This window comes from Pseudophryne corroboree, chromosome 4 (genome assembly GCF_028390025.1).
Source record: "Pseudophryne corroboree isolate aPseCor3 chromosome 4, aPseCor3.hap2, whole genome shotgun sequence".
NCBI lineage: Eukaryota > Metazoa > Chordata > Amphibia > Anura > Myobatrachidae > Pseudophryne > Pseudophryne corroboree.
The window spans coordinates 901832797-901848267 of record NC_086447.1 but is presented as its reverse complement, the minus strand read 5'-3'; the positions used below and the strand labels follow the sequence as shown (position 1 = coordinate 901848267).

Here is a 15471-nt window from a genome sequence, read left to right as displayed (position 1 = left end):
GTATTGACGTGATATACAGGCCACCAGGTCAGGAAAAGGAACTGGACAAGAACCTATTGCAGGACATAACTAAAATGGCATTAAAAGGAGAGGTAATAATCATGGGAGAATTTAATCTTCCTGATGTAAACTGGGAGGTTTCTGTTGCTATTTCCACTAGAAGTAGGGACATTTTAAATTCCCTTCAGAGAGCATCCCTCCATCAATTGGTGAGGGAGCCTACTCGGAAAGATGCAGTATTAGACTTAATACTTACAAATGGAGACAGAATATCGGACGTAAAAGTGGGTGAAAACCTGGGATCCCGTGATCATCAAGCAGTATGGTTCAGCATAAAGACAGAGACTGACTCATCCCATACAAAAACAAAGGTGTTGGATTTTAGGAAGGCTGATTTTGTAGGGATGGGAAAATGTGTAAGCGATTCTTTGGCAGAGTGGAGGAACTTGGAAGCAGTGCAGTAGAGGTGAGAAACATAAAAAGTGCAATATTAAAAGGCAACAGACCTTTGTATCAAAAGTGTTATGAAAAACACAAGGAAAAGGAAGCCAGTGTGGTTTGCGAAAAAGTAGCAAATATTGTGAAAGCAAAAAAGATGGCTTTTAGGAAATATAAGCAGACACAAAATAATGAAGACAAAGAGATGTATCTTGTTAGACAGAAGGCGACTGAAAAGGTAATCAGATGTGCAAAGGCACAAGCTGAGGAGAAAATGGCTCAGTCAGTGGGTAAAGGAGGCAAAACTTTTTTTTAGGTATATAAGCGAAAGGAGAAAAATAAAAGGCGGAATAATAAAACTAAAGACAGAAACTGGGAGTCTTGTTAAGAGAGACCATGTAATAGCAGATCATCTTAATAATTATTTTTGCTCAGTATTCACTACTCAAAGAGAGGGGAAGGGGCCACAGTTAAGTTGCAGGGATATTCAGGAAAATGAACAAGTACATTTACAGAGGAGAAGGTCCTAACAGAACTCTCAAAGCTGAAAGTGGACAAATCTATGGGGCCAGATGGGATACATCCAAGGATACTAAAAGAACTTAGAGGTGCTGGTAGCGCCATTGACAGAATTATTCAACCAGTCATTAGCTACAGGAGTAATTCCAGAGGACTGGAAAAGAGTTAACGTAGTCCCACTGCACAAAAGTGGAAGCAAGGAAGAGGCAAACAACTACAGACCAGTGAGTCTTACATTAGTAGTAGGGAAATTGATGGAAACACTCTTAAAAGAAAGAGTTGTAGATCTCAAATCCAGCAATTTACAGGATCCCAAACAGCATGGATTCACTGGGAGGAGATCATGTCAAACAAATCTTAACTTTTTTGACTGTGTGGCTAAAGTGATGGATGAAGGTGGAGCCGTGGATATAGCTTATCTAGACTTTAGTAAGGCTTTTGACACTGTTCCACATCGAAGACTGCTAAATAAACTCGAAAGCTTGGGATTGGATACTAGGATTATTGAATGGATAAGATCTTGGTTGCAGGATAGAAAACAGAGAGTTGTGGTAAATGGAGTGCATTCACAGGAGGGAAATGTTACAAGTGGAGTACCCCAGGGATCTGTACTTGGACCAGTGCTTTTTAATATCTTTATTGGTGACATTGCAAATGGCATTAAAGTGAAAGTATGCCTTTTTGCAGATGACACAAAGGTATGCAACAGGGTAGACACACCAGGTGGGGTAAAACAAATGACTGAGGATCTAGGTAGACTAGAGAAATGGTCAAAAGTGTGGCAATTACAGTTTAATGCCAAAAAATGCAAAATCATGTACTTGGGTGTCAAACATCAAAAGACTAAATATAGTATTAATGGCACTATACTGGAAACTACTGAGGAGGAAAGGGATCTAGGAGTCACTATTTCAGGTGACTTAAAGGCAGGTAAGCAATGTAAGAAAGCAATGAGGAAGGCTAGTCAGATGCTTGGCTGCACAGGGAGAGGAATCAGCAGCAGAAAGAAGTAATAATGCCACTGTATAGGTCATTGGTACGGCCTCATCTAGAATCCTGTGTACAATTCTGGAGGCCATATCTTCAAAAGGATATTAATACATTAGAGACTGTACAATGAAGGGCAACTAAAATGGTGCATGGCCTACATCACAAAACATACCCAGAAAGACTAAAAAATCTCAATATGTATAGTTTGGAGCAGAGAAGGGAAAGGGGGGACAAATATATCAAGGGTTTTAACAAAGTCCAGGAGGGAAACATTCTCCAAATGAAGAGAAGCAACACCGAAAGGGTAGTGGACAAGTGGAACAGCCTCCCATCAGAAGTGGTAGAGGCTAAGACAGTAGAGCAATTTAAACATGCATGGGATAGACATAAGGATATCCTTACAAAGAAATAAGGATCAAATAAGGTTTGAGATAAAAAATACGGTCAAAAAAAAAAAAGAGGCAGACTAGATGGGCCAAGTGGTTCTTATCTGCCGTAAAATTCTATGTTTCTAACGCCGGTCAGCTGCAAATCCATTCGCAACTCACTCACCATCGAATTACTTTTCCAGTCTGTGCGTAGCCCAGGACTTACTCCTACAGTGCGATAGCAACAGGCTGTTCGGGGCCGGAGCGGACATCACACACCCTCTCTGAAAACGCTTGGGAACGCCTGCGTTTTTCCTGCCATTTCCAGAAAACGGCCAGTTACCTCCCCCAAATGTCCGCTTCCTGTCAATCAATTTGCGTACACCTAGCGATAAAAAAGTCGCTGGATTTTTTCGCAGTTTGGCTCCGTGTGTGCACATTACAATCCATACACATGCGCAGTCGATCAATAATCGTTCAACTTGCAAATTCGCACAACAGTGAGCAGGTCTGAATCTGCCCTACGGTTTCCTAATAATTAACACGTTCTCTGCAAAATGACACACATTTTCAAATGTCAAATAGCTGAACGAACATTAAAAAAAATATGTGGCACAATATAATAATAGTAGCACTAGCTGTAACAGAGGTACATGGTAACTGGCGTATTCAGGGGCACATATTGCATGCCAACGACAAGGAACTTAAAGCACTCTAAGTGCAATGGGAAAATAAATATTACTGTAGCTTAGAAAAGGAATGCACTTACACTGTAACTAAAGAAAATATTGAAACTTCTGCCTCTACAGTAGATTTATTAACGTCACTGACAGCTTTGTACCTATCTCTTAACTCACCGCAGTCCGATGGCATGGGGGCGGCAGCCACAGAGAAGGTGACGGGCCTGCTCAGGTCAAGGAAACAAGCCTGCAAGCCGGGCTGAAATGGCCAAGAGTGTTCTTCAGGGTAATGGACCGTCAGATCCTCAATGGTCATGGTCTAGGAGACCACCTGCAGTAACGACAAAGAGACCTCAGAAAAGGGCTACATACCTAGTGTAGGACAGGACTGCTATCAAACCCGACAGCTCCTATTATATACATTCCCGCCAGCAGCTGTGCTACAGACTTGTCACTGACCTTATTAGGTTTCAAGAGCAAACATGGAATCTGACAGCAAACCTGGGACCCCTGACCTCTCCCACTTCCCTTTCAGTTTCCTTCTTACATAGCTGACCCAGAGGACTATTATTTCTGCAAGTGCCAAACACGCTTCAAATGGCCTTCCATAGATTTGTTTTGCAGGGGCCTAGAAACAGCTTGTTAGTTGCTACGGTCCTTAAAGCAGACTGGTGACCAGATTGACAGATGTTTCTGGATATTAAACAGTAGAAGTACGCGCTCCATTAGCAGAGCTTTGCAGAACCGCTGCATACGGGATTGCAATAGTGTCCACCCAGAGAAGATCTGCAGCTAGAAATGATATGTTCACAGCAGAATACTTAAGAATAACTACACCAGTGCATACAACATAGGTTTCAGGTCGTTTAAAAAAATAAAATGAATACGAATATATATCACACTTCTATACACATACCGGCATCATGCTCTGGAGACTGTTGCACCTGACCGGTCCTCATGCAGGTTGGTGACTATTGGCATATCAGACACAGCCTGGCTCAGTCAGCTTTAATACACACATCAGCTTTGTTGGGTTTCTTCATAAGGATGGAAGGGGGGTGGGGGCATTGTCTGTCCTAATTGTGTGAATATGTACTAATTACAGCAATATCTCTGTTCTCCATGCACTTTTCAATAATCTTACTGCACAAATTCCCACAATAATTTGGCCATCTTCGCTCCAAAAATAGACGCCGCCTCTCCTGCCAACTGGTACTTCCTCCCATTCCTGCCTCCAAGATTTTAGCCGTGGTCCTCCCTATCTATGGAATTCTCTACCTCTCCCTAGCAGTCTCTCCACAAAACTTCAAACGGGCTCTCAAGACCCACTTCATCAAATTCTCATCCTAACCCTCTGTTACAAGCTCACTTCTACCACTTCTATGTCACCTTTGCCTGCCTGCCCCTCCCCTTCAGAATGTAAGCTTTCACGAGCAGGGCCCTCTACCCTCATGTGCTTGTCCCTCTCTTAAGGTGCATACACACTAGGCTGTTTTTTAAACGATATTGCTAATTTTCACCCTTCTGAGAGACATCGTTTGAAATGTTGCCCAGTGTGTACGCACTATGCGATGAACGATGCACGCTCCCGCGGGTCGTCAACAACATCCCGCCGTCCATACATGCAGGTCAATCTGGTGATGTCATTGGTGGTACCATGCTGCTGAATGCAGCATGGTCCCCTGCTACCCCCCTCCCCCGCCGTCGTTCGTCACTGGCGGCATCGGCAAGTGTGTATGCACTTGCCAATGCCTGCCCTGCCGCCGGGTCCCGTCGCGCGCAATGTCGCTGGGTACACACATTGCGTAGTGTGTTCTTAGCATTAGAATAATTCCACCTCCATACCCCGATCAACGGCACGTAACCCTCGATTTCTGACACCCTAATGATTTCTACAGTGTCCTGTCCCTTGATGCAACATTCTTTATATACCATGTACTTGTCCTACATTGCTCCTGTACTGTAACTCGTTTGCTTGATTTTGCTCATTTATATACACTGTTAGGCGCTGCATAACCCTTGTGGCGCCATATAAATGATGATAATAATAAAAATTGGTCCTCATTTTGCCTTACAGCCTTCATCCCTCCCACTTTTTCTAGAGAGGAGGACGGGGTGTGTCAGTCATTCACTGAGTTATGGAAAGTTCAGTTACATAAGCAGGAACTAATCTGGCTATGTAGAGAGAATGCAGGTCTTTTATCCCTGCGCTGGACAATCTACACTGCTGGTTTCTGTTGGTTTTTAGGGGCAACATCTCCACTTCTGTAAACCTGCACTTTAGTAAACATACGCCGTGTGTTCTCATCGTGGAAGCCACAGACTTCATTTTCTTTTCTCCAGACTTTATTTAGCTTCTGATTACTGTAACACTCCTCTTCTCTGAGAATGACACCTTGCCTTCTTTAAGCTCTTCTGCCCCACCAAGCTTCCTCCTACCAGCAGACATCTCAGTTCTGTTCATAATAACTTTCCTCCCGCAACAACTTATCTCCCCAATCACCACACTCTCCTCTCTTGATCTGTAAATACCACATCTTAATCAAATCCCTTGATCAAGTAGCTGCAGCGACTCTTTGCTCTCCGTGTTTACCTCAGTGACATGCTAAGGAGACACACTGCCTTCAAGTCTGTTGTGAAACAGCACAATGGAAAAACTCTAGTACTTCTAATGACTTCCTCAAATAGATTACCATCTGACCCTCCAAGTAGACAGCTCTGGGTCCTGCCAAACACAAATACTATTTAAATCTCTTCTCAAACCTGCCAAGCCAATCCTTTCATGCACCATCAGAGATCACGCTCTTTCTTCCTCTTTCAAGGATATATTACTTGAAATCTGGGCAAACATTTCCCGAGTCTTGCAGTCTCACACAAGACGCTGGAGACTTCACGCACTCCTCAGCCTTCACGCACTCCTCAGACTATTGCAATTCCCTTCTTACTGACCTTCCCCTAACCAGACTCTCTGCCCTGCAATCTATTTCTAATGCAGCGGCTAGTCCAGGGGTGGACAATGTGTGGACACCAGCTGCTGTGGTACTACACTTCTCAGCATACCTTGCTGTTTTGCTGTTAGTGAACGTTAATACTGTGGCAGGGCATGCTGGGATGTGTAGTTCCACAGCAGCTGGAATGCCACACGTTGCCTACCGCTGGACTAGGCCAACTTTCCTCAAAATGTTGCCCTACCGCATCACTATACACCAGTTTGCAAGCAGGGCCCTCTTACCTTTCTGTCTGGTAACAGCAAGTTTTTTATTATGGTTTATTTATTAACAGTTATTTTATATAGCACATACATATTCCACAGCGCTGTACAAATATTTTTGTTTGTTCCCAATTGTAAAGCTTCGCAAAGAACAAGCAGGCAACGGTCTACCTCAGTGGTGGGCAACAGGCAGCCCTGGGACCACATGCAGCCCTCCAAGCAGTGGCGTATCTGCTGTATACTGAGTGCAGTGCGTGTGGTGTCCAGGGTCCCCCACAACGCACACAATGAACCCATTAATTCAATACTTACCTCTCCAGCGTCGGCAGGGCTATAAAATCACCAGGAAAAATGGTGCCGCGGACATTTACCCAGCATTTTCAGCATGCACGGTAAGGGAATCACCTGGAAAATGGCCGCTGTGCCAGTTTCCCGGAGACATGCAGAGGACTCTTGCACAGAACTGGAGTTTACTAGCGCTCCACAGCTCACACACACACAATGCTGCCGGCTGGATAGGAGGGGTCCCAGACAGAACACTGGCCCCCTCCTCCAGGCCTTCACTTGCAGCGATCAGCTCCTACTCTGTTGTCATATTTGTTGGTTATAGACTGTAGCCTGCAGACATGTTATTACAGGTAGGGTCCCTTTCATTGATTGAATCTAGTAGTTTCATTTACTATTGCTATTAAGGGGTAGATTTACAAAAGCTTATAACGGGGCGATTCAACTCGCCGCTTTCTAAGATGGCAAGCTGAAATGTGTGAAAAGTATCCTGTTTGGGAGCCCAGGGGGAACTTTTCGCGCTGCGGGCAGTATTTTAGCCGGGTTTTAGCTGCGCAAAGTGCTTTTGGGCACGCCAGAACTGAATTGCTCAGACGGGCGCCAATTACTTTGGACATCCAAAAAAACAATCAACCGCATCGGCCTCTAAAAATGAAAAGTGGCGGTGTTGCAACCAATCAGATTCGGTGACTCATTTTCAAGGATTGTAGCTAAAATCTGATTGGTTGATATGGGCACCACTATCACTTTAAGAAGTTTTAGTAAATCTACCCCTATGAGTAACCGGAAGTGTATCAGATTGCTATATGCCGACGTGGCCACTTGGGGCAGTGCTGCACAGGAGCTAAAGACTAATATTTAAGCCCCATACATACTACATGATCCCCGCCGACGCCGATATTGGCTGCGGCGGGGACCCGGCATCGGCAAGTGTGTACGCAGTTGCCAGCGGGGAAGGGAGCGACGGCGGGGGGGCGGTGTGGGGGCACGACGCCCATGCTGCATCTGCAGTGTGACTGTCCTTAACGAGGACCTTCCTCGTCTGTACATGTTCAGACGAGGGAGGAGGTCGTCAACACACTGGACGAGATTGTAAAATCTCGCTCAGATATGCCCTTCTGAGCGAGATCTTTTACTTTCTCGTCTAGTGTGTATGGGGCTTAAATCAGAGAATCTTAGCTACGTTTCGTGTTTAAAATGGAAATATAACGAATGTTTGATAACTTAACGGTAAAAAAATAGGATTTTCATACCTACCGGTAAATCCTTTTCTCCTAGTCCGTAGAGGATGCTGGGGTCCACTTCATGACCATGGGGTATAGACGGTTCCGCAGGAGCCATTGGCACTCTTAAGACTTTTCAATGGGTGTGAACTGGCTCCTCCCTCTATGCCCCTCCTCCACACCTCAGTTATAGGAACTGTGCCCAGGGAGACAGACATTTCGAGGAAAGGATTTACTTTAATATTAGTGGTGAGAAACATACCAGCTCACACCTCAACCAAGCCGCACAACATGGCATTCAACATAACACACGCCAACAGGCATGAACCAATTACAGCAACATGCTGAAACTAATATAACACAACATGTGTAATTTTAATGAACAAAACTGCAGGTAAAGTACGCACTGGGACGGGCGCCCAGCATCCTCTACAGACTAGGAGAAAAGGATTTACCGGTAGGTATCAAAATCCTATTCTCTCATACGTCCTAGAGGATGCTGGGGTCCACTTCATGACCATAGGGTTTATACCAAAGCTCCAGTACGGGCGGGAGAGTGCGGATGACCCTGCAGCACCGATTGACCGAACTTGAGGTCTTCATCGGCCAAGGTGTCAAACTTGTAGAACTTAGCAAATGTGTTTGACCCTGACCAAGTAGCTGCTCGGCAAAGTTGTAATGCCGAGACCCCCCCGGGCAGCCGCCCAGGATGAGCCCACCTTCCTAGTAGAATGGGCCTTCACCAACGTAGGTAACGGCAATCCAGTCGTAGAATGTGCATGCTGAATCGTACCTCTGATCCAGCGCGCAATAGTTTGCTTGGAAACAGGACACCCAATCCTGTTGGGAGCATACAGGACAAACAAAGACTCTGTGTTTTCCTTATCCTAGCTGTTCTAGTGACATAAATCTTCAAAGCTCTAACCACATCTAGAGACTTTGACTCAGTGAACATGTCAGTAACTACTGGCACCACAATAGGTTGGTTTATGTGGAAAGATGAAACCACCTTTGGAAGAAAATGTTGGCGAGTTCTCAACTCTGCCCTATCTTCATGGAAGATCAGGTAAGGGCTATTGTGAGACAAGGCCCCCAATTCAGACACCCGTCTTGCGGATGCCAATGCCAAAAGCATCACCACTTTCCAAGTGAGAAACTTCAACTCTATCTCTTGTAGAGGCTCAAACCAATCCGATTGAAGGAACTGCAACACCAAATTAAGGTCCAATGGTGCCACTGGAGGCACAAATGGAGGCTGGATGTGCAGAACCCCTTTCACGAAGGTCTGAATCTCTGGAAGAGCGGCCAATTGTTTTTGGAAGAAAATTGACAAGGCCGAAATCTGGACCTTGATTGACCCCAATCAAAGGCCCGCCTCCACACCAGCCTGCAGAAAATGGAGAAAACGTCCCAACTGAAACTCTTCCGTAGGAACCTTCTTGGATTCACACCAAGACACACATTTTCTCCAAATACGATGGTAATGTTTCGACGTTACTCCTTTCCTGGCCTGAATAAGTGTGGGAATGATTTCCTTTGGAATACCCTTTCGGGCTAGGATCCGGCTCTCAACAGCCATGCCGTCAAACGTAGCCGCGGTAAGTCTTGATACACGCACGGCCCCTGCTGCAGCAGGTCCTCGCGAAGAGGAAGAGGCCGAGGATCTTTTATGAGCAACTCCTGAAGATCTGGGTACCAAGCCCTCCTTGGCCAGTCTGGGGCAATGAAGATTGCTCGAACTTTTGTTCTTCTTATGATCCTGAGAACTTTTGGGATCAGCAGAAGTGGAGGGAAGACATACACTGACCGGAATACCCACTGGGTCACTAGCGCATCCACTGCTATTGCTTGAGGGTCTCTCGACCTGGAACAATATTTCTGAAGCTTCTTGTTGAGACGAGATGCCATCATGTCTACTTGAAGAACTCCCCAAAGACTTGTCACCTCTGCGAAGACTTCTTGGTGGAGGCCCCTCTCTCCTGGATGGAGATCGTGTCTGCTGAGGAAGTCTGCTTCCCAGTTGTCTACTCCCGGAATGAAAATTGCCAACAGAGCCTTTACATGTCTTTCTGCCCAGAGGAGGATCTTCGTCACCTCTGCCATTGCCGCTCTGCTTTTCGTTCCGCCCTGCCTGTTTATGTACGCGACTGCTGTTACATTGTCCGACTGGATCTGCACGGGATGATCTTGAAGAAGATGTACCGCTTGTTGAAGGCCGTTGTAAATGGCTCTCAATTCCAGCACGTTTATGTGAAGGCAGGCTTCCTGACTTGACCATTTTCCTTGGAAGCTTTCCCCCTGAGTGACAGCTCCCCAGCCTCGGAGACTTGCATCCGTGGTTACCAGGACCCAGTCCTGAATCCTGAACCTGCGTCCCTCTAGTAGGTGCGAATTGTGTAGCCACCACAGGAGTGAAATCCTGGCTTTTGACGACAGGACTATCTTCCGATGCATGTATAGGTGGGATCCCGACCACTTGTCCAACAGGTCCCACTGGAATACTCTGGCATGGAACCTGCCAAACTGTATGGCCTCGTAGGCCGCCACCATTTTCCCCAACAACCGAATGCACTGATGGATCGACACACTTGATGATTTCAATATCTGTTTTACCATTTTCTGGATTTCCAGAGCCTTTTCCACCGGAAGAAATACTCTCTGAACTTCTGTGTCCAGAATCATCCCGAGAAAAGACAATCTTGTCGTCGGTTCCATCTGTGACTTTGGAAAATTTATGATCCAACCGTGTTGTTGGAGTATGGACAGGGAGAGTGTGATGTTCTGTAGCAACTGCTCCCTGGATCTCGCCTTTATCAGGAGATCGTCCAGATAAGAAATTATATTGACTCCTTTTTGACGAAGGAGGACCATCATCTCTGCCATCACCTTGGTGAATACCCTCGGCGCCGTGGAGAGACCGAAAGGCAACGTCTGGAACTGGTAATGGCAATCCTGAACCGCGAATCTCAGATAAGCCTGGTGAAGAGGATAAATGGGAACATGCAGGTAAGCATCCTTTGTTTACTGACACCATGTAATCCCCCTCCTCCAGACTGGAAATCACTGCCCTGAGTGATTCCATCTTGAACTTGAACCGTTTCAAGTAGAGATTCAGATTTTTTAGGTTTAGGATCGGTCTGACCGAGCCGTCCGGCTTCGGAACTACAAAGAGGCTTGAATAAAACCCCTCCCCTTGTTGTGACAAAGGTACCAGGACTATGACCTGATCCTGACATAATTTTTGAATTGCCGCTGTTACTGCGTCTCGTTCTGGAAGAGAAGCTGGCAAGGTCGATTTGAAAAATCGGCATGGGGGAATGTCTTGAAACTCCAGCTTGTACCCCTGGGATACTATCTGCAAAAGCCAGGGGTCCAGGCCAGACTGAATCCAACCTTGGCTGAACAGTTTGAGACGTGCCCCCACCCGAGCGGCCTCCCGCAAGGGAGCCCCAGCGTCATGCTGTAGATTTGGCAGAAGTAGGGGTTGACTTCTGCTCCTGGGATCCTGAAGCCGCTGTGGACTTCTTTCCCTTTCCCCTTCCCCTACCTGCAAAGAAGGGGGAACCTTTTGCCTTTTTGTATTTATTGGGCCGAAAGGACTGCATGTGAGAGTGATATGTCTTTTTTGCCGGTGCAGGAGCAGAAGGCAAAAAAGTCGACTTACCTGCGGTAGCCGCCGAGACTAACGCATCCAGTCCATCACCAAATAAGACCTCACCTTTATATGGGAGAGCCTCCACATTCCGTTTGGAATCTGCATCCGCGTTCCACTGGCGAATCCACAACGCCCGCCGAGCCGATACTGCCATGGTAGCGGCTGTTGAACCCAAGAGTCCAATATCTTTCATCGCCTCTAGCATGTATGCGGCAGCATCTTTGATATTCCCTAACTTAAGGAGTATCGCATCTTTATCAATTGTGTCAATTTCCGATGACAGGCTTTCTGACCATTTTTCAATAGCGCGACTCACCCACGCGCAAGCAATTGTGGGCCTGAGCAGCGTACCATTGGCAACATAAATGGATTTCAATGTAGTCTCCATTTTGCGGTCTGCCGGCTCCTTTAGTGAAGCCGTGCCAGGTGCAGGGAGAATTACCTTCTTTGTCAACCTGGACAGTGCACTGTCTAACACAGGGGGTGACTCCCATTTTTTTCTGTCCTCTACAGGGAAAGGATAAGCTATCTGAATCCTCTTGGGAATACGAAATTTATTTTCGGGATTCACCCACATCCCTTCAAAGAGTATTCAGCTCATGGGAAGGAGGGAAAGTGACCTTGGATTACTTTTCTTTATAGAAATAGGCCTTCTCCTGAGGTACAGGAGTGGCTTCCGTGACTTCCAGAACCTCCCTTATAGCCACAATCATATATTGTATATTTTTTGCCAATTTATTATCTATTTCCCTGGAGTCACTATCGTCGACACAGGAATCAGTGTCCGTGTCGGTATCAGTATTCACAATATTTGCAAACGGTCTCTTATGTGACCCAGAGGGGTCGCCTGCGGATGGAAGAACAGAACCCTGAAAAATCACATCTTCCATAGATTTTCTCCAGTCTAGGAGCAGCCAGTTCACAACCCCAGCGCCAGTATCTAATGCCTGTGAACACAAAATGCCCACTGACATGCAGCGCTGTTTTACACAGTAAACACACTTGTAAAGCACCAAATTCGCTTGTGCCCCCCCCCCCGTTTTGCACCCTGATACTTGTAGTCAGAAGTGGAGGAGGACCAGCGATGTCTCTGCAGCCTGAGGAGAGAGAGAAAATGGCGCTGAGCAGTGTGCTGGCTGCCTGAGGAAGAAGCTCCGCCCCGACAATGGCGTGTTTTTACCTCAGAGATTTTACATAATATTTATACTGGCGGGGGTAGGGCTGTGCCTGGGCATCTTATGCCCCCTTTTAGCCAGTTTATTTAGGTATTTTGCTGCCCAGGGCCCCCCCCCCTCATGCCCTGCACCCTGCAGTGCCTGTGTGTGTGGGCAGCAATGGCGCGCTGCGCTCCCGCCAGCCGCGCGGTACCTCAGCCGTCACTATACTTGATTGAAGATCTATCTTCTTACACTCACCTGTCTTCTGACTTCTGGCTCTGTGAGGGGGGTGACGGCGCGCTATGGGAGTGAGCATCTAGACACGGCTAGCGTTCAGTACCCTTCAGGAGCTAATGGTGTCTTGTCAGCCAGAAGCAGAGCCATGAAACTCTTCAGGAAGTTGGTTCCTACTTCTGCCCCCTCAGTCCCACGAAGCAGGGAGACTGTTGCCAGCAGTTCTCCCTGAAAATAAAAAACCTAACATAAGTCTTTTCAGAGAAACTCAGTAGAGATCCCCTGGAGTGCATCCAGTCTGCCTGGGCACATTTTTAAAACTGATGTCTAGAGGAGGGGCATAGAGGGAGGAGCCAGTTCACACCCATTGAAAAGTCTTAAGAGTGCCCATGGCTCCTGCGGAACCGTCTATACCCCATGGTCATGAAGTGGACCCCAGCATCCTCTAGGACGTATGAGAAATATATATATATATATATATATATATATATATATATATATATATATATATATATATATATATAATAAGATTTTACTCACCGGTAAATCTATTTCTCGTAGTCCGTAGTGGATGCTGGGACTCCGTAAGGACCATGGGGATTAGCGGCTCCGCAGGAGACTGGGCACAACTAAAGAAAGCTTTAGGACTACCTGGTGAGCACTGGCTCCTCCCACTAAGACCCTCCTCCAGACCTCAGTTAGGATACTGTGCCCGGAAGAGCTGACACAATAAGGAAGGATTTTGAATCCCGGGTAAGACTCATACCAGCCACACCAATCACACCGTATAACTCGTGATACTATACCCAGTTAACAGTATGAAATATAACGGAGCCTCTCAACAGATGGCTCAACCATAACCCTTTAGTTAGGCAATAACTATAAACAAGTATTGCAGACAATCCGCACTTGGGATGGGCGCCCAGCATCCACTACGGACTACGAGAAATAGATTTACCGGTGAGTAAAATCTTATTTTCTCTGACGTCCTAAGTGGATGCTGGGACTCCGTAAGGACCATGGGGATTATACCAAAGCTCCCAAACGGGCGGGAGAGTGCGGATGACTCTGCAGCACCGAATGAGCAAACTCTAGGTCCTCCTCAGCCAGGGTATCAAACTTGTAGACTCTTACAAAAATGTTTTAACCCGACCAAGTATCAGCTCGGCAAAGTTGTAAAGCCGAGACCCCTCGGGCAGCCGCCCAAGAAGAGCCCACTTTTCTCGTGGAATGGGCTTTTACAGAATTAGGGTGCGGCAGTCCAGCCGCAGAATGTGCAAGTTGAATCGTGCTACAGATCCAGCGAGCAATCGTCTGCTTAGAAGCAGGAGCACCCAGCTTGTTGGGTGCATACAGGAGAAATAGCGAGTCAGTTTTCCTGACTCCAGCTGTCCTGGAAACATATACTTTTCAGGGCCCTGACTACATCCAGTAACTTGGAATCCTCCAAATCCCAAGTAGCCGCAGGCACCACAATAGGTTGGTTCACATTAAAAAATTATACCACCTTAGGAAGGAATTGGGAACGAGTCCTCAATTCCGCCTTATCCATATAAAATACAGATAAGGGCTTTTGTATGACAAAGCCGCCAATTCAGATACACGCCTGGCCGACGCCAAGGCCCACAGAATGACCACTTTCCACGTGAGGTATTATAGCTCCACGGATTTAAGTGGCTCAAACCAAAGCGACTTCAGGAAATCCAACACCACGTTGAGATCCCACGGTGCCACTGGAGGCACAAACGGGGGCTGACTATGCAGCACTCCCTTAACAAAAGTCTGAACTTCAGGCAGTGAAGCCAGTTCAATTTTGGAAGAAAATCGATAGAGCCGAAATCTGGACCTTAATGGAACCCAATTTTAGGCCCATAGTCACCTCTGACTGTAGGAGGTGCAGAAATCGACCTAGCTGAAATTTCTCCTTTGGGGCCTTCCTGGCCTCACAGTACGCAACATATTTCCGCCATATGCGGTGATAATGGTTTGCGTTCACTTCTTTCCTAGCTTCAAATAGCGTAGGGATAACTTCCTCCGGAATTCCCTTTTCCTTCAGGATCCGGCGTTCAACCGCCATGCCGTCAACGCAGCCGCGGTACGTCTTGGAACAGACAGGCCCCCTGTGCAGCAGGTCCTGTCTGAGCGCCAGAGGCCATGGGTCCTCTGAGATCATTTCTTGGAGTTCTGGTTACCAAGCTCTTCTTGGCCAACCCGGAACAATGAGTATAGTTCTTACTCCTCTCCTTCTTATTATTCTCATTACCCTGGGTAAGAGAGGCAGAGAAGGGAACACATAGACCGACTGGTACACCCACGGTGTTACCAGAGCGTCCACAGCTATCGCCTGAGGGTCCTTGACCTGGCGCAATATCTTTGTAACTTTTAGTTGAGGCGGGACGCCATCCTGTCCACCTGTGGCCTTTCCCAACGGTGTACAATCATTTGGAAGACTTCTGGATGAAGTCCCCACTCTCCCGGGTGGAGGTTTCTTAGTTGTCCACTCCGGGAATGAACACTGCTGACAGTGCTAACACATGATTTTCCGCCCATCGGAGAATCCTTGTGGCTTCTGCCATCGCCATCCTGCTTCTTGTGCCGCCCTGTCGGTTTACATGAGCGACCGCCGTGATGTTGTCTGACTGGATCAGCACCGGCCGGTGTTGAAGCAGGGGTCTAGCCTGACTTAGGGCATTGTAAATGGCCCTCAGTTC

At 46.8% G+C, this 15471-nt stretch overlaps 1 protein-coding gene across 10 annotated transcripts in view; it reads right to left on the bottom strand.

The window, feature by feature from the left end:
* The window catches only part of CLIP4 (CAP-Gly domain containing linker protein family member 4), a 176222-nt gene that overhangs the window by 122064 nt on the left and 38687 nt on the right, over positions 1-15471 (bottom strand). For 9 of the 10 annotated variants that reach the window (XM_063918918.1, XM_063918922.1, XM_063918923.1 and 6 more), the window contains one exon: positions 3173-3326. In XM_063918918.1, coding sequence (XP_063774988.1) covers positions 3173-3311 — 139 coding nt within the window. In that variant the 5' untranslated portion in view covers positions 3312-3326. Of the gene's footprint in view, positions 1-3172; positions 3327-3911; positions 4282-15471 lie in introns of those variants that run through there. The other variant, XM_063918927.1, reaches the window with a different exon arrangement.